Source organism: Orcinus orca, chromosome 2 (assembly GCF_937001465.1).
Source record: "Orcinus orca chromosome 2, mOrcOrc1.1, whole genome shotgun sequence".
In the NCBI taxonomy this organism is placed as follows: Eukaryota; Metazoa; Chordata; class Mammalia; order Artiodactyla; family Delphinidae; genus Orcinus; species Orcinus orca.
In genome coordinates, this window is record NC_064560.1 from 190,095,726 (window position 1) to 190,113,829 (window position 18,104).

The 18,104-nt window shown below is 54.5% G+C and overlaps 3 protein-coding genes and 1 long non-coding RNA gene across 7 annotated transcripts in view; 2 read left to right on the forward strand and 2 right to left on the reverse strand.

The window, feature by feature from the left end:
• The window catches only part of RIN3 (Ras and Rab interactor 3), a 118,376-nt gene extending 108,336 nt beyond the window's left edge, over nt 1-10,040 (forward strand). For 2 of the 4 annotated variants that reach the window (XM_033419114.2, XM_049706578.1), the window contains exons 8-10: nt 241-372; nt 5,517-5,680; nt 8,386-10,040. In XM_033419114.2, the coding sequence (XP_033275005.2) occupies nt 241-372; nt 5,517-5,680; nt 8,386-8,706 (617 nt within the window). In that variant the 3' untranslated portion in view covers nt 8,707-10,040. The other 2 variants (XM_049706580.1, XM_049706579.1) reach the window with 2 other exon arrangements.
• The window catches only part of SLC24A4 (solute carrier family 24 member 4), a 640,065-nt gene that overhangs the window by 294,898 nt on the left and 327,063 nt on the right, over nt 1-18,104 (forward strand). The window lies entirely within an intron of this gene.
• Nucleotides 11,168-12,378, reverse strand: LOC117199455 (uncharacterized). The gene is made up of 3 exons (XR_004480697.2): nt 12,241-12,378; nt 11,515-11,563; nt 11,168-11,296 (listed from the first exon to the last, which is right to left on the reverse strand). It is a non-coding gene; the product is annotated as an uncharacterized LOC117199455 (long non-coding RNA).
• LGMN (legumain) overlaps nt 17,544-18,104 on the reverse strand; it is a 34,953-nt gene continuing 34,392 nt past the window's right edge. Inside the window, exon 14 of the mRNA XM_004262350.4 lies at nt 17,544-18,101. Coding sequence (XP_004262398.1) covers nt 18,059-18,101 — 43 coding nt within the window. The 3' untranslated portion in view covers nt 17,544-18,058. The remainder of the gene's footprint in view (nt 18,102-18,104) is intronic.

The following is an 18,104-nucleotide window of genomic DNA, read 5'->3' on the forward strand; positions in this document are numbered from 1 at the left end:
ACGCAGCAGAGGGCACTTTTCTCAGTTCCTTCTTCCTAAACCCAGACTGTGTCTCAGGCCTCCCGACCAGGCTGATCCCAGGGTCGCCCCCTGTCATGAGAGCCAGGAGAAAACAGGAAGGCTCCTCTTCCAGGGGTGACCACCCCCCACCCAGCAAACCACCGTCCCCTTGCCCTGGGCAGGGAGCGGCTCACAAGGAGAGCCTCACACTCACCACCTTCTGCCTCCTTCCTCTCCCAGGGAAGTCCTACGGGGCAGACGACTTCCTGCCGGTGCTCATGTATGTGCTGGCCCGCAGCAATCTCACGGAGATGCTTCTCAACGTGGAGTACATGATGGAGCTCATGGACCCTGCCCTGCAGCTGGGGGAGGGTGAGTCACCACCCCAGGCCCATCTCCGGAACCCTGGGGCCCATCGCCCACTCCTGACCCAGCCACACCAAAGGCTTGCTGGAGGGCCCAACAATTACCTCCTGGATGCCAGACTCCACTAAGCCCTGGGACACAACAGTGCCTGACACAGCCCCTGTCCTGGGGGACTCACAGACTAGCAGGGGAGCTGGGCCAGTAAAGAGACCTTGTCACCTATGCTAGACAAGGGAAGCCCAGAGAGTACCAGAGCACGTTACTCAGGCTGTGCAATCAGGGAAGGCTTCCTGGAGGAGGTGATGCCTGAGCTGAGCATTGAAGGATAAATAGGGGCCAGTCAGATAAAGAAGGGGGAGAGGCAGTCTTCACAAAGGGAACAGCAGTTGCTGGCAGTGTACAGGATAAGGGAACAATGGTCAGCTCTTAGACAGGGGTGGCCCTGGGGACTCAGCCCCCTGCTCATCCAGATCTGGGCCAGGTACGCGTCAGTGGGAGGAGGGTAATGCTGTGGTGTGGGCAAGAGGCCAGGCACTCTCCTGTAGGATGATGACAGCGGTGTAATTTGTCCCACCCTCACCTCCCCTTCCCTTTCCTCCTTCCTGTCACTTCGTCCCATACACTTAGCCTCGGCCACCCCTCCACCAAGAATCCCTGAGGTGCAGCCATCCCAGATAGCAGTTCTGAGGGAGCCCCAGGCTCCCTCTGAGACACCACCCCCAAAAGGGTGAAGAGACTCTTAGGCCCCCAGTGGCCCCTTTGGGCTTTGTGGTTCTTGAGATAAGCTGGCCCTCTTTGCATCTGTTTGCATTTTTAGACTGTGTCGGTCTCTGGGGGGGACAGTATGACGTGGTTGGTTCTGTGAGTTCTTGGAAGCTCAGGGGAGCGTGTAAAGCTGTGCAGGACTGGCCCGCCCCCGTGGTTTGTTGTAGAGTCATAGAGAGTGTCAGGGAAAGAGCCCTTTGGCGGGTGGAAGGATGGAGCGAGGCTGTGGGGCTCTGCACTTGATCTCAGCACTGGCCGTCTCTCTGGCAGTGGTCGGCCCTGCCCTGGCCGCCGTGGCTCCTGTTCCGTCCACGGCCTGCATCCTTGCTGCCAGACAGGACTCCAGGCCAGGCGCAGTGGCGAACAGGGACAGGACAGGGACATCCTTGGCCCAACTACCCTCTCCTTATGGACCTGAAGCCCCCTGCCCCAATCCTGTCATAACCTCCTGCGATCCTTCTTCCTGTTCCCGAAACCCACAGGGGGTTCGGGTGGGAAAGCTGAGGTCCTGCAGGCAGGAGAGCTAGTCTGTTCGGGGCTACATTAAGTATTTTTAAAAACTGAAGTATGGTTGATTTATAAGATTGTGTTTCAGGTGTACAGCAAAGTGATTCAATTATATATATATATGTTTTTCAGATTATTTTCCATTATAGGTTATTACAAGATATTGAATATAGTTCCCTGTGCTACACAGTAAATCTTTGTTGCCTATCTATTTTATGTATAGGACTACATTAAGTATTTTTGAGGCAAGCCAAGTACAAATGAATACATAAAGATCTTAAACATTCCACATTTTCTGACCCAAAGCTGCCTGAATACCCTGCAGCCTGCCCCTTTTAGACTTAAGGGTCAGAGCCCCTGCCCCACCTCTGGACCTGTGGGGAAATTTCTAAGGGATCTATGAGGTGTTTGCTGGAAGAAAAGATGGCAGGGCAGAGCCTCGCATGCCACCACGTACCGCCCCTCCCAGCAGACCCTGCCCAGGGCAGCTCTGAGGACCATGCTGCACGCACCAGGAGGTGGGCTGTGTGCCATGGGTGCCTCTCTCTCTTCCTACGCCCATAGCCAGGGTGGGAGGTCACAGCAGCCAGGACAGCCCAGCCTCACAGGTGTTGGACTCCGACAGAAGGATGACTTGGGGGTCTCCAGCATGGGCAGGCGCTTCCACCCAAGTCTGCCAGCTGGTAGACCTCCATCTAGACATATCTGGGCCCAAGAGCAGGAGGACGGAGCGCCAGGCAGGCAGTGTTCCTGAGTTTCCCCAGGTTCACCCTCCTGTCTTTGCTGGGTGGTGGCCCACAGGGTGCTCCGTCACCAAAGCCTCTGAGGTGCAGTGAAAAGAGGGGCTTGCCTGGGAGGTGGGGGGGTGCGGAGAAGCAGAGCCCCTGCTGGCCAGTCCCCGCCCGTGATGCTCTGCAGAGTCAGACATGCCCGGGACAAGGGCAGGCCCCTGGGAAGTCCCTGCTCTTGAGAACTTGTTACTCCATCCTAAGAGGAGAACTAACACAGGGTGTAGAAAAAAGAGCAGTTTGGAGGCTGGATTTGGTCCCAGTTCTGCCTCTGATCGGCTGGAGACCTTGGGCAAGTCACTTAACCTCTCTGGCTTGGAAAAGGGAAGGCATTGGGCTAGATTTGGGGTTTTCGGACCATCTGGGCACCTTCTGCAGAGGCAGCTGGGGGAAGGATGAGAGATGGAGGGGGCCTCTGCCTTCTTGTGTTTCACAGTCTGAACAAACACATCTGCATTCACCAAAAAGCCTGCAAAAAGCCTCACATTCTTTCAACTGGTTCCACGTGCTGGAATTTGGCAAAGATTGTGACTGGGTCCCACTTTTTCGCAGCAGGCTTCTGGAGAGTGAGAGATCAGGGACTTCCTGTAAGAAGTAGAGAGGACCTGAACACTGGCCTGATGGGACCCTGACCCCTTTCTCCCCCGTCTCTCTGCAGCTCCCACCACTCTGGGCAATTACAGGGCAGATGGGAGACCCAGGCAGCTGCTGGGCACCTGGCTGGAGCCAGCTCAAAATACAAACCTCTCCAGAAGCACCCTCATAGATTCCTTTACCCACATCCCGTCTGCACCCTGGCTGACAGCTGGCCATCCTGGGCTAGTAATCTCTTAAGAGAGGCAATGCGGTTTTCCCATCAATGGACAGCACCCTCTCCCTGAAGAGAACGCTCGACTCCAAAACTCACAGTGTGAGGAGTTGCCTGCCACCTAGTAGTCATGGCAGGAACTGCAGGACCCCCAAGTCCAAGGGAAGTCTACTGGGAGGGCCGGGAGGCTGTAAAAAAAAGCAGGGCTTGAGCAGGCAGGAGTGCACCGGCAGGGCTTAGAGTTCCTCCCCTTTGCCCAAGAGGGTGGGGAACCTCCAGAGCAGCTCCCTTAGGTCACCTAACCACCGTGCAATACTCGCATGTTACCGAGCACTGCACTTCATGTGTATTGATCTCATTTACTTTCCACAACATTATGGATTTTGCAGATGAGGAAATGGGAGCATAGAGGACACTAACTCACCTGAGAGCACAGGGCTCTCTGCCGAAGACCGAGACCTAAACCCTGCTCTCTGACTCCAAAACTGACCATTCGCAGTCAGCACACTGCACTCCGCTCCTCCCTTCCCAGCCAGGGGGATGTGATCACGATGGGAAACAGGACCATGGGGGAATGCCAACTAGAGGACAGGGCTCTCTGCCAGCAAGGGCTGGAGGCACCAAGGAAGGCTTCTTTCACACCCAGGCTTTGAGCTGGGCTGGAAAAGAAGACCCATGAGAGGTCTGCCGGCCCTTCTCTGATAAGGGACACCAAGCCAAGTTCCATGCTGGCCTTGATATACCTATTTCAAAAGCTGTCTTCTTCCTACACTGCCATGAAAGGGCGAGTGATCCTGTGGCAATAAACCCCTTTATCTCGTCCCCCGCCCACCCTGGTCAGGGTATGAACTTTTCCCATACTGGTTGTGAAATTTGTAGGAATATGTAGACGGCTTCATCCAGTGGAGCAGTTAGGAATGCTTTGGGCTGCAAATAATTACGATGTAACTAATAATGGTTTAAATCAGAGTGAGGGACTGGTTTGTCTCTTGCATCAAGAAGTCTTGGGGTAAGCAGCTGATAATGGTGGCAGCTTTTAGCCCCGCCATCAGGAAATCGTAGACCCAGCTCTTTCCATTGCTCTTCAGGATGCGAACTTTTGTCTTTGTGCCTATCACCTCTGATCACAAACAGCCGCTGTGCCTCCAGGCTCACCTCTGTGTTCCAGAAAAGAGGAAGGGGGACAGACAGAAACCAGAAGGGATACAGTAACTGAGTCTGTCCCTTGCAAAAGACTTTCCTGGAAGCGCCACACAGGGACTTCCACTTACATCTAAGTAGCCAGAACGGGGTCTCCTGCCCTCTACCCTGAACTACAAGAGAATCTAGGAAGTGAGCATTTTCAGTTGAGTGCGGCTTTACCCCACAAAAGTAGAGTTCAGTTAATTAGGAAAAAAGAGAAGATGGGATTTGGGTGGCTCGCTAGCAGATGGGCCTCATGTCAAAACTCATTGCCCTGGTACCCAAAGGGCTGGGGAGAGGCTGGTGAGTGGGAAGGAGGCCCAGGGAAGCACTGCAAGACCTTGGCCAAGCCACCCTGCCCCCTCTAGAGTGAGGGGCGAAACAGGGCTAGTGCTTCTGAAACATTTTAACCACAGCCTCCAACGAGCCAAGGAGAGGAAACTTGTAAGCATCTGTGCAAATTGTTATCTTTTATCTTAACACTTCATGTAAATTTTGTAGTCTGAAGTATTTCGAAGCTTAAATTAGGAAACATTAGGTATTAGGAATATGTGTGAATTAACTTAAGGTAAAAAGAAATGGAGAAATAAATGAATCAAAGTTTTTACTTTCCTTAAATCTTTTAAGAATAGTGTGTGATAGTATGACCGTAATTAAAATTTTCTCCACATATTTTTAAGTCGTTTTTTAAAATAGGGTATATATGACACATACAGTGTGGAGTCTCCCACCCACCCATGTCTCCAAGGCACCCCTTTCCCCACCCTAAAGACATCCGTGGTTCTTGTGTATCTTTACATTGTAAAACTAAAAACTCATTTTAAAACATCACTTAAATACAAGCAAGAGTTACGTCCCCAAAGGAACGAGCTTTGATCAGGGCCGTACAGATCAGGGCTGGACTTGAAGCTTGTGAGGCTGCGGTGGGCACAGAGCTGAAGTTGGGCCGGTGACCAACGGGGCGGCAGGCGCCTCCTTGCAGCGGCGATGGGTGGGGCTTAGAGAGGTGGGCGGGGCGGGCCGAGCTGGGACCAGCCCCCTCCCTTTGGGGGTGGGCGGAGTCGGTCCTGGCTCAGCCTCCACACCCTTTCCCCCCGCAGGTTCCTACTATCTGACCACCACCTACGGGGCCCTGGAGCACATCAAGAACTACGACAAGATCACGGTGACCCGGCAGCTGAGCGTGGAGGTGCAGGACTCCATCCACCGCTGGGAGCGCCGGCGCACGCTCAACAAGGCCCGGGCCTCCCGCTCCTCCGTGCAGGTGACGCCTGGGGCAGAGGGTGGGAGGGGGGACGCCTGGGACAGACGGTGGGAGGGGGCCGGCGGACCTTGCCCCAGACCATCCCTACTGCCCGCCGGCTAACAAGCCTGACGCCGACTGGCTGCTCTGGCCAGCCAGCCCAGCCCCCAGGGGCGTTCACGTGGGAGGCAAAGACACCGGCTCTCGCCTGCCAGCGTGTGCCCAGCCCAGTGGCGGTTGCGGGGTGGGAGTGGAAGTTAAGGGGTGGAGACTACAAAAGTATCAGCAGGCCTCGGTGGGCAAACATGGTAGGGATATGGGACATTTATCCACTCTTCCTTAGCACCTATGATGTCCCAGCAGGCTGTTAGGGCTGGAGATGTGAACAGTAAGTCGTCCCAGTGAGAAGCCCACGAGGGCCCATTCCCACCTGTGCTTCCCACCCCTTCCCATTCCTGCCCCTCATTCCCTATGGTCTGGGTTAGATGCCCTCCTCTGTGCTTCCTGCTGCTCCTTCGCCCTTTACAGCACATATACACTGTATTGTAACCATCTGTGTATGAAGCTATCACCCTGAGAGAGCAGGGCCCATTGCTCACGTAGGTCTTAGGGGTCCCAAGCCCAGGGCCTGGGACAGAGTGAGACTGGGGTGCATGCAGAATGGCCAGAGTTAGGACAGTGAGCCAGGCTGCAACCCAGAGCTGTAAACAGCTCTACAGACTCACTTACCTGGCACCCAGAGCTCGCTGGACCTGAACCCCACACCCGGCTTTCCAGATGGCCCTTCTGTAACCAGCAGAGCCCAGGCCTGGGAGGCAAGAGGCTCAAGGTGTGGACCCAGCTCTGTACTAGCTTGCTGTGTGACCCCGAGCAGTGTCTGCCCTCTCTGGGACTCAGTTTTCCTATCAGCTCAGGGGGACTCTGGACTCTTTGAGCTCTGCCTCCCCAGTACCTGTTCTAGGCGGCCAAGCTGATGTGCCCTCTCCTCTAATCAATGGTGTCTTGATAATGTTCAGTAACTGGTTCTCTGGGGAGGGAAGAAAAAAACCCCTCTGATTTCAGCTTCTGTCGATTTCCATGGTATAAATGCTCCCACCATGGCTGATTTCAAGCTACTAACTTGGCATCACTGAACTTGGAGTTGGGAAGCGGGTATGAGCCAGCATGAGTTGGCAAGTACCAGCTCCAGCACACCACCACTCCCCACCGCCTCCTGGGACAGCTGTCCCTCCACCAGCTCTTGGAATGTGGACACTCTTGGTCCAAGCCTGACGCAGGCATTCCTTACTTCTTGCTTCCACCCTGTGGATTCCCAGTGCTGAGCCAGGCAGCGCATCAGTGCCTCCCGCTTAGGGAGGCGAAGCTCAGGAAGAGGCTTGGGATGAGGAGTCTCTGGGTTATGGGGAGGTCACCACCCTCTTCCTCCTCCCCCGGTGCCTCCTCTGCACCCCATGCCCTAAATCCCTCCCCTGGGAGTGAAGGCCCGGAGCTTGACCGTCATCCAGTGTAAAGGGCCCTTGGGAGGCCTAACGGGGGACAAGGAGAGCACAGGCAGCCACTGAGACCCAAGGAAGTGGGTGGGCTTTCCTCTCCCGGAAGAAAGACTCTTGGCACAGAGCCTGCCCTTCACACGCATTCACTACTCTGCAGCCATAATTACCACCATTCTGAAGCGGTCATCGCCCTCATGGTCCACCTCCCCCTCATCAGGAGACGGCTGTGCTGCCACCATCCTTCCACGAGGGGGCAGCCCTGCACACACCACTTCCTACCCGTCCTCTGGGTCCTGGGGGAAGGGGGACTCTTCCAGGCTCTGAGCTAGTTTTATGTGCTTCCTCACAGCCACGTAGTAAGGACTGGTTTTATCCCCAGTTGACAGTTGAGGAAATGGAGACTCAGAAAGGTGTAGGTCACACAGTGGGAGCAGATTCAAAGCCAGGCAGGGACTCCTTCCACCATCTCTGGTGGAGGAAGGTGTGAGTGTGATGTTCTGTGCGAATGCTCCCATCCCCAGCCTCGCAGGCATCGCCTCACCCTTGCCCACGTAGCTTATGAGGTGCAACTCCTCCACCTGTCCTAAAGCCCCCATCCTTCAGGCCCAGCTCCCCAATCCCTTTCCCCTAAGTCTTCTCCCCCGCCCTTCCCTGCCTGCCTGCTCCCCCTCGGAACCCCACGCTTCTCACCCCCAGGCTCTTCCAGCCCTAAGGCCTGAACTGTTCTACCTGCCTTAGCTGCCCCAGCTGAGCCATGGATGCTGGGGGTGGGTCTGAACCTCTGGTTTTATTTATGCTGCCCTGCGTGCCCAGCATAGCTCCTGGGAGGAAGAGGGGCTCAGGGAGGAAGAGATGAGAAAGTGAGTGACAGATGAATAAATGATGGCGAGCCCGTGGACTGGCCACCAGGGGGCGGGCGCTCTCACTCATTGCCGAGACTGCAAGCCAACCGACTGACCTGGAATGGTCGGCCCCATCGAGAGCTGAGGCTCAGAGAGGGAAGGCCCTTGCCTGAGATCACACAGCAGGGTCAGCTGCAGGTGCCCCGACTGCCAGCCTCACGACCCCTCCTGCCATCCATCCGCTCTCTACAGAGAGGACCCCTGGGGTACAGAGAGTCCAAAGGACTTGTTCAAGACCACGCAGCTCCTCACTCCTGCCCAAGCTCCCAGCATCGGGACGGGGGTGAGACCCGACGCCGGTGACCCACGCCCCCTGCATCTCGCCCCATAGGACTTCATCTGCGTGTCGTACCTGGAGCCCGAGCAGCAGTCACGGACGCTGGCGTCGCGGGCGGACACGTTGGCCGAGGTGCTGTGCGCTCAGTGCGCAGAGAAGTTCGAGGTGGTGCAGCCCCAGGACCACCGGCTCTTCGTGCTGGTGGACGGACGCTGCTTCCAGCTGGCCGACGAGGCGCTGCCGCACCGCATCAAGGGCTACCTGCTGCGGAGCGAGCCCAAGCGCGACTTCCACTTTGTGTACCGGCCCCTGGACGGCGGCGGGGGCAGCGGGGGGCCGCCCTGCCTCGTGGTGCGGGAGCCCAACTTCCTGTGAGGCCGGGGCTGCAGACCCTCCAAAGGCAGTGTTCACCCAGGTGGAGAAGCCGTCAGAAGACCCGGTCCGCGCCCTCACCCCACACACTCACACTCAGCCACACCCACACACGCACGCACACACTCTCCCAACAGGAATGCCCACGCGTCACACGTGCTCACAACCCACTGAGCGCGCGTAGACCAGCGTGACTTAAGCAACGTGATCAGTGGCCCCCAGCTTGCTTCCTGAAGGAGAGTCGTAGCCCCCTAGAGGCCACGTTATTCATTAGGCAGAAAGGGAAACGGCTCAGAGGGAGAAGGGACTCTCCAGCCCCCTGAAGCAGAGTCCAAGCCCGGCCCCTGTTCACACACAGCCCCTCAGGCCAGTCCCTCTGCCCCTGCCCCCCATGCCCGCCCGATCCTCAGTCTTTCCGGGGAGGGCTTCCCGTTTCCCCAGGACTGTCCTCAGGAGGAGTGGCCTGGCCCCAGCTGCTCCCACGCCCCTCTTCCCACAGGATGGAGCTGGGATGCTCTGGACCCTCCCAGCATCTCAGGAGCAGCTCAGGGTGTGTGGGGAGACAGCCCTCCCCCGATCCCTGCATAAGAGCCTGCACTTGGCTCTCAGCACCACAGCCCCGCCGCAGCTCCCAAGCCCCTCCAGGAGCAGCCGGACGTGCACTGGGACCTCCAAGTGAAGCCGGCTCCGTGGCTCCGCGGGTGAGCGCAGCCTCGGCCACGGGGGACACTCACAGGGCCGTTGCCGTGGGGGGCACCCCAGGGCTGTGGCACCTGTGGCAAGAGGCACCGTGTGGGGAGTGTTTAATAAAAGCCCTTTTGAAAAGGCGTCTCCTTTTCCCGGGCTAGAGCTCTGCTCAGCCAGCCAGGCCCCCCGTTAACAGCCTAATCCCCTTCCCAGGTGGAGTACAGAAGACCACCTCCTTTCCACCGAGGGCCCTATGTTTTGACAGAATCTGCAGCGTACTCTCAGCCCTCCGGGCCCTGGCCCCTGTCTGCCCCTCAGCCTGGTCATCTCCTGTCTCCTCCCACCCATGGTTCCCATCATTCCTGCCTCTGCTGCCTAGCCCAGGAATACCGTTCCATATAGTGTTTGCGTGGTCAAACTCTCTTTATCCTTCAAAGCCTGTCTCCTCCCCCTGGAGGAAGTCAGCCTTCTCTGACTTCCTAGGCTGGCCAGATAGTCCCTGTCTATGGCCCCCAGCCCCCTCGGATCATCTCTCTCACAAGAGATAGCTCATCAAATTGCATTTGTCTGTTGATATTTCTGCTTTCTCCACCAAATTTGGACCCTTCATGTCTGTGTCCTCAGCACTGATTAAAATATGTGTTTGCTGAGTGCCTGTTAAATGTCAGCACTCTCCTAGGCCCTGGGAAACAGCAGAGAGCAAAACAGACGAAGCTCACGTGGAGCCCCAGTGTGAACAGCAGTGAGCGGTGCACCCAGGGCAGGTGGGCTGGACTTGCCCAGATTATACCCCTGGGCAGCAACCAGCTCGTTCACCAGTCAGCAAACATCTGTCGAACTCTGGCTCCAGGCCAGCCCTGTGTGAGATGCAGGGATTGCTCCAGGATGCAGCCGGCCAGCCCTGGAGGACTTTCCAGGCCGGGGCTCGGTATAACAGACATGACAAAACGCAAACAGCTTCTGCTCTGAGGCCACCCTCAGATCAGAAGCTGAGGGTAGCCAGCTCTGATCCCAGGTTGCCCTTTCCTTCCCCAGCCCCCTACCCACCACCCAGTGCAGACACTGTTGCCTTCCTGAGCTTCCAATGCTCCCTGCAGCCCTGAGCTGAGCTGGCCATACAGCCTCGTGCCCCCAGCTGTACGGCAAAGTGCCCACCACCTCCCACTAGGCCTGAGGCTGGTGGGGAATGTCAGAGGCGGGTCCTTTTACCCAAGCACCCTCTTGGCCAAGTGGGGCCCAAACTTGGGGTGGGGTTGGAGTTCAGAGGGTGGATCGGACACCAGCCCAGCCCTGGGAGTCTTCTGTCCAGCCAGTGAGCTGGACCGGGGACCACTGTAAGAACGTGTGTGTGTGTGTGTGTGTGTGTGTGTGTGTGTGTGTGTGTGTGTGTGTGCGCATGCATGTGCACAAGCATATGTGCCGGGCCCACCGTCCTGGGGCCTCCCATCAGGAGAGGCCAGAGAGCAGGAGGGGTGGGGGTATCTGGACCCCTGTCTTCTGGATGCCTTCTCCCCCCGGGGAGGGGCGGGGGCCCGATTCAGGGCGCAGAAACACCCTCGCGTGTACTGAGCCCTCACGGGGGTGCCTGGCCCTGGTTAGTGGCTGCTCTGTGTGATTTTATTTAATCCACACACCAGCCCCTTGTGGGAGGTGTTTATGGCTGAGGACGCAGAGGCTCAAAGGAAGGGGGAGAATTAGTCTACTTGGGCGGCCCTAACAAAATATCACTGATGGGGCAGCTTAGACAACAGACATTTATTTTCTCACAGTTCTGGAGGCTGGAAGTCGCGGATCAGGGCTGGTTTCTCCTTGGCTTGCAGACGGCTGCCTTCCCACTCTGTCTTCACACAGCCTTTTCTCTGGGCCCGAGCAGCCCTAATCGCCTTCTCTTCTGAGAACACAGGTCCTATTGGATTAGGGCGCAGCCATGTGATCTCATGCTACCTTAATTAACCCTTTAAGGCCCCGTCTCCAAACACAGTCACATTCTGAGATGCTAGAGGTTAGGGCTTCAACACATGAACTTGGAGGGATCACAACTGGGCCCATAACAAGGGATGACTTGCCCAAGGTCACACAGCTGGTTAGAGGCCAAAGTGAGGTTTGAACTCAGGGCTAACCTACCCCCAAATTCAGGGCTCTCTTTTCTACCCGGTGCAGCATCCCAAGTGACCTGTTGGTAGAAAACCAAAGTCAGATGAGCCTCGCCCGCCAGGCCCGCTCTGGGTGAACTTGCCTGAGGCCATGGTGAGCATCGCAGGGCTGACCTGATCCAGAGGCCCAAGATGCAAGTGAAGCGGCCTGGTTTCTCCACAGGCCCTGAACAGGGGGTCATTGTTTCCAAGGGTGATGGGGCCACAGGCTGGGACGTAGGACAGGGGCTCGGTTGTGTGTCCTCCCAGCGTTTGTCCCCTCTCCCCTTGGCCGGCTGGCTCCCTCCTTCCCTCCACTTTTACTGCCCCCCCCCCCCCCACAGTCCCTGAGGCTGAGACTGGAGCCAGCGGTGCTGGGAGAAGCTACGAGGGCTTCTGCAGACACCAGGGCATGTACAGGCCCTGCTGCTCTTCCGTCCCCAGGGCCTACCAGCGACAGCTGGGTGCAAAGCCCTGCCCATCGTGAGAAGTCCCAAACTGCCCCTGCAGACACCTGGCCCACGATGGCCTCACAACACCTTAATGTGTTGAATCCGGGTCTCCCTAGTATAAGCAAGTTTCTGCTGGGGGACAAGGGACGGGTCTGCAAGGGAGGTGGGCAGAGAAGAGCAGAGGCCCTGAGTGGGAGGAAGGACAGAGGGAGGAGGGGAGGGTCCTCTGGGTGCAGTGGAGACGCCCCCCTCCCCCAGCCACAGACCAGCCTGTCATCCCCACTTGGCGGCTGAGGCTGTATCTGGAAGGCACGGCACCCGTCTGCAGATGCGGCTGCAGATGCGGTCGCTGTGTGTGCACTCAGCTGGCCGGAATCCAGGAACTGGCCACCTCCTGCTCTGCAGGGTCATCTGGGGCGGGGAAGCGGGGGAGCAGCTAGAGCAGGAACTGGGCCCTTCCTTCGCAGGAAGGTCAGGTGGGGCAGGGCTTCGGGAGAAAAGCGCTGATTCACAGCGGCTGCGGCTCTTCCTCTTCCCTAGCTGTCAGCCGTTTGCTGGAAGACAGCGGTTTCCCAGGAATGCCCTCCAGGAAACCTCTTTGCTGCTGACGCAGCCCTCGACCAAAAGGGAACTCTGAAATCTGGCTTCAAAGTCGGAGAAACTGCTCAGCTGGAAGGTGGGAAGAACCTCCACTCGTAGTCAGGAGACCTGGGCTCCAGGCCAGCTGCGAGCCCTCGGCAAGATGCTCAACATCTTTGTGCCTCAGTGTCCCCATTCTTAAGAATGCTTATGCCCTGATCTCCCAGGCTTGTCGCAGGGATCAGACAAGCTCCCGGGTTGGGGCAAGCGAAGCCTTAGATCTTTCAGAAAAGGGAAATAAATTCAGAGCTAGCACATGAGGGCAGGGAAGTTGTTCACGGCCAAGACTACACGGCTGAGGGGACAAGTGGGGTTGAAATCCAGTCTGGGCTCCACTTGTCACCCTGGCACAGGACTGTGTCCACCCAGAGAAAGGGACACCTTTTCCATATGATGGCATTAAATGATCTATGGGGAGTCCAGGTGAACTCAAGCCTGGGGGTTACCGAGCCATGAACATATTTTCTGTTTAATGTGAGCAGTGTGGTGACAACAGTCAGCATGGGATGTGATGGGGTCCTTAGGGAGGGGGGGGGGCATGTAACCCGCCTGGAGGAAGCAGAGGGCTTCCCTGCAGACAGGGCTTCCTGAGCTCGGTCTTGAAGGATAAAGGGTCGGCCAAAAGCAGAAGGGAATTGAAGAACCCCTGAAGATTGCTGGAATTCTCCATGGATCTCTTGCATGTCTGGTGAAGACTCACTGACAGCTTTTATTCCAGACTATCTTCTTTCTTTCTTTTTTTTTTAAATGTTTAAAATTTACTTATTTATTTATTTTTGGCTGCATTGGGTCTCTTGCTGCGCGTGGGCTTTTTCTCTAGTTGCGGCGAGCGGGGGCTAGTCTTCGTTGTGGTGCACAGACTTTTCATCGCAGTGGCTTCTCTTGTCGCGGAGCAAGGGCTCTAGGTGCACGGGCTCTGTAATTGTGGCACACAGGCTCAGTAGTTGTGGCACACGGGCTTAGTTGCTCCGCGGCACGTGGGATCTTCCTGGACCAGGGCTCGAACCCGTGTCCCCTGCATTGGCAGGCGGATTCTTAACTACTGCGCCACCAGGGAAGCCCAAGACCATCTTCTTAAGAGTATTTGACTAGTCTTGGAGGATAAAGAGAATTTCTCCCTCCTGGGAAGAGGGCAGATTTTTTTTTTCCCTGACCAAGATGATAAAATAATGTCTCTCACTTTGGAAGAGAGTGTCTCCCCGCAGGGTAAAAGTGGGACAGGTCTGCTCACAGCCCTTCTTCCTCAGCCTGATCCAGACCCACTGTGTGCATAGCTTCTACCAGGCCCCACCTCCGCATTCCCCTCAGGGCACTCGGCAGGCAAGAGGGGTCGAAGCAAATATGGAGCACGTGCGCCTGGTTGCCAGGGGTAATGAAGTCCCTTGTCATGGCCCCAGGAGTCTCCTGCCAGCACCTGTGAAACTGTGGCAGGTGACCTTGTTAACGTGCAAGTGGGGTAAAATCTCTGGCTCTTGACAGTTTCTGACAAGGAAGGTGAGAGAAAGTGAAAAATCACAGAAAAATGAAGTAGGAGTGTGCTGTATGCAGGGTCACCAGCCATTTCCAGATCGCTTGTACATAAAGCCTGAAGCAAAGAGTAGAGGAAGGTGCGGATGAGGGGCAGCTGGCCAGGCCCTTGAATAGCCCTGTCTGGCAGCACAGGGAGTCTGGACATTCTCCACCCATGTAGAACAGAACTGGAGGGGGCCAGCCTGGAGGCAGGAGCAGTGAGCACTCCTAGCAGTCCAACTGTTGCCTTGAAAGACTATGTCTCATGAAAAGAAACGAGCTTTTCCTGGAGAAATAGCTGATCTCAGCTTTGGGACAGGAAATGTAGAATGAAACATCTTGATACACCAGATACGAAGGAAGCTATGGAGGTTTCCTAGGGTCACGTCAAAAGGGCTTGGGAGCCCACCTTTAAGATTCCATCAGCCGAAAATGAACAATTTGAGCTTCAGTACAGAAGCACAATGGATTGAAACCCATCAGACACGTGTAAGTCGTCCGGATCCTGCTGCTGATCCGTAAGAGAGCTGGACGTCAGAGAAACATGCTGAACAGCAGCCTGAATGTGCCATCAGCAAAGTCCAGACTGAGAAATTCTACCGATGCACAGCCTGGACTCTTCAGCGGAAATCGGAAGGAAAAGGATGAGGAAACCTGCAGAATGAAGACTAAGACGAGTGTCTAGGGATACACACTTGTGATAAAACCACAAAGAACACAGGGAGGGTGGTTACTCTTTGTGGGGGGTTGGCTGGGGTGTTCTGTGACTGGGATGGAGCACACGCACGGGCTTCCAGGGCGGCCGGTGTGATCGTTGATTCTATGTGTCCGTTTGACTAGGCCACGGTGCTTATTTCGTCAAATATTATTCTGAATGTTGTGGACTTTGGATGATGTTAACATTTAAGTGAGTAGACACTGAGCAAAGCAGATGACCCTCCACAATGTGGGTGGGCCCCATCCAATCAGCTGAAGGCCTTAGGAGAGCAAAGACTGACCTTCCCTGAGCACGAAGGGATTCTGCTAGCAGGTGGCCTTTGGCCTGGACTGCAACTCCTCCCCTGGGTCTCCAGCTTGCAATTTTGGACTTACCAGGTCTCCACAATCATGTGAGCTGATTCCTTCAGATAAATGTCTCTCTGTATATGTATACACATCCAACTGGTTCTATTTCTCAGGAGAATCTTGACGAGTACATCTGGTAAAGTTCTATTTCTTGGGTGGTAGTCACAAGGCTGTTCATCTTACAATTCACTAAGCATTACACTTGTTTTGTATGGTTTTCTATATCTGTTTTTATTTTATAATAAAAAGGCAAAAAAGTATTATTTGTATATAGGTATGTAAATATGTAGAAAGGGCATTCTAATGATGAATACAAACTGACATTTGGGATTTCTGGGGAAGAGAAGCATTGGCCACGTTTTACTCCGAAAGTTTCTGTACTATGTACCTCTTATGACAGAACATGTCTGTACATTTTGTATATAACTAGGGAAAAAATGCTGGTCCTAGTTGTGATACACACAGAAAGGTCACCCTGATCAGAAATCTAATAGAAAATGGCTTAATACGAGGGATGGAGGGCCATGTCTGCTGGGGGCCTATGAACCACATGAGGAGAAAGAAGAGGCAGTGTGACTTACTTATGAAACTGTCATTTATTTGAGAAATGAACAAGCTGCTTTTAACCTTTAGAACCATGAACATTCAAGTTACTGCACTTGTTAGTTAAGTATATTTTTCTTCTACAGGGAGGACAAATAATAAGAGAGAAGCACGGTCACAAAGTAGTTAACAGTTCTAGAAAATAGAAGAACAGAACTTTTACCACCTGAACATGGAGGCCTTTTAAGAGACTCCTTTTAAATATTCTACTTGTCAGTATTTGCATTTCATTGAACATTAGCCGGCCCCCAGGGCTGCCCATTCTTGAGCTATAGTGATACATGTTCACACACCTTACGCTTCTTGTACTTGTTACTTAAATCCCTAAAGCTCCCCCAAATCTGTAGGACAATGAGTTCTTTATCCTGGTCACGTGATTGGATGTATTAGGACAACCTCATGGAGAAAGCATAAACTGATTAAAAATGGGCCCATTAGGGCTTCCCCGGTGGCACAGTGGTTGAGAGTCCGCCTGCCGATGCAGGGGACACGGGTTCGTGCCCCGGTCCGGGAAGATCCCACATGCCGCGGAGCGGCTGGGCCCATGAGCCATGGCTGCTGAGCCTGCGCGTCCAGAGCCTGTGCTCCACAACGGGAGAGGCCACGACAGTGAGAGGCCCATGTACCGCTAAAAAAAAAAAAAAAAAATGGGCCAATTAGAAACAAAAGTATCACCCTTGAATCTGTCACAGATATAAATAACCCTCTTTGCCAGTATCTCAACTTCCAGTCCATACCTCCAAACTTTAAAGGCATCAACCACTGCTAAATAAGACAGGTTTCACTACACAAAGACAGGTGGTCACAAGTGTCGTGGTTTTTAGTGTTCCTTTTTTCTTTGCTCTCTATTTTAACAGTCACCTAGGTATACGGCTTATTTTTAAAAAGAACGTTACTGAAACATAATTAGCAAACCGCATAATTCCATTTGATGTGTACAAGTCACTGGGTTTTATTTAGTACATTCAGAGCTTTACAACCATCATCGTGATCGGTCTCCGAACACTTTCATCAGCCCCAAAAGAATCCTCATGCCCATTAGCAGTCACTATTTCCCCATTTCCCTCTCTCGCTGGTTCCCGGCATCACTCATCCACTTTCTGTTTCTATAGATTTGCTTATTCTGGACATTAGATACAAGTCGAATCGTATAATACGGGGTCTCGTGTGACTGGCTTCTTTCCCTTGGCTACATGCTGGAGCTGTAGCAGTGCTTCATCCTTTACGTGGCTGCGTAATATTCCACTACATGGAGTCAGTGCTACTTTTGAATGTCTTTCACAAACCCACGGTGAGTACCACCCCATGTGGGACACTGGGCCAAGGGAAACAAAGACAAGGCAGGCAGCCTGTGCCCTCGGAGGAGCTTAGATAACCTCCCAGCCCCCAGGCGTGGTGTAAGGGCACGCCTACAAGTGCTGGAAAAGCCCCAAGGAAAACGCAAATGCCGGCCGACAGAGGAGAGGGGACTTTTGTGTGTGGGAGAGAAGGAGGCTGAGGAAGACAGGGCACTTTCAGATACACCTTGAGGATGGGTCAGATGGAGGGAAAGGCACTCCAGGGCACAAGGCACAGCAAGGAGCAAAGGCACAGGAGGCTGAAAAGTCCAGGCGGTCGGGGGAGCAGGGAGAACAAAGTGGCAGGTGGCGGTGTGGGAGAGGGGAGGCTGGAAGACACAGGTGGGGAGCGGACCCCACCAGGAGGGGCCAGGAGCACAGACTACAAAGTCGGGGACCTGAAATTAATACTCGGATTCAGTTATAAATCTTTATTTTTCAGACTTGTCCATCATTGACAAATAATACAAAAGCAATCAAAAATTATACTGTTTTCTAAAAATAGTTTTCCATTTGGGGTTTATGTCCCTCTCCCATAAAATCACTGTAAAGACTTAAGAGGTTCTGACTTCAAATTCCTCGAAGACTGTTTCACTGGCTGCAGAAGCCCCAGTGAACGTGTCGCTCCGTGAAAGGCGTGGGCAAAAAAACCCTCTTAAAAAGCAAACGCACCTTTCTCAGTGCAGAGATTCAGCCTCCCACATCTGTGGGTTTTTCAGAGGATACACAGGACCTGTAGGAGCTGGGGAAGTAGGTAGAGGTGAGCAAGCCATCCTGGGGGAGGCCTGGAGTGCGGCCCGCGTGGCCTGATCACATCCCTGGGAGGGCCTGCAGCCGCGGGGGGAGCCTCCCTCTGGCCCCAGCTCTTCCGTCTCTGATCAGCACACATTCTAAGGGACGTGTTCACATTCAGAAAAGCGTCGACAGCATTTCAGTAGTAACCAAGGCATACCTTGTTCATGGACAATTTTATTCTG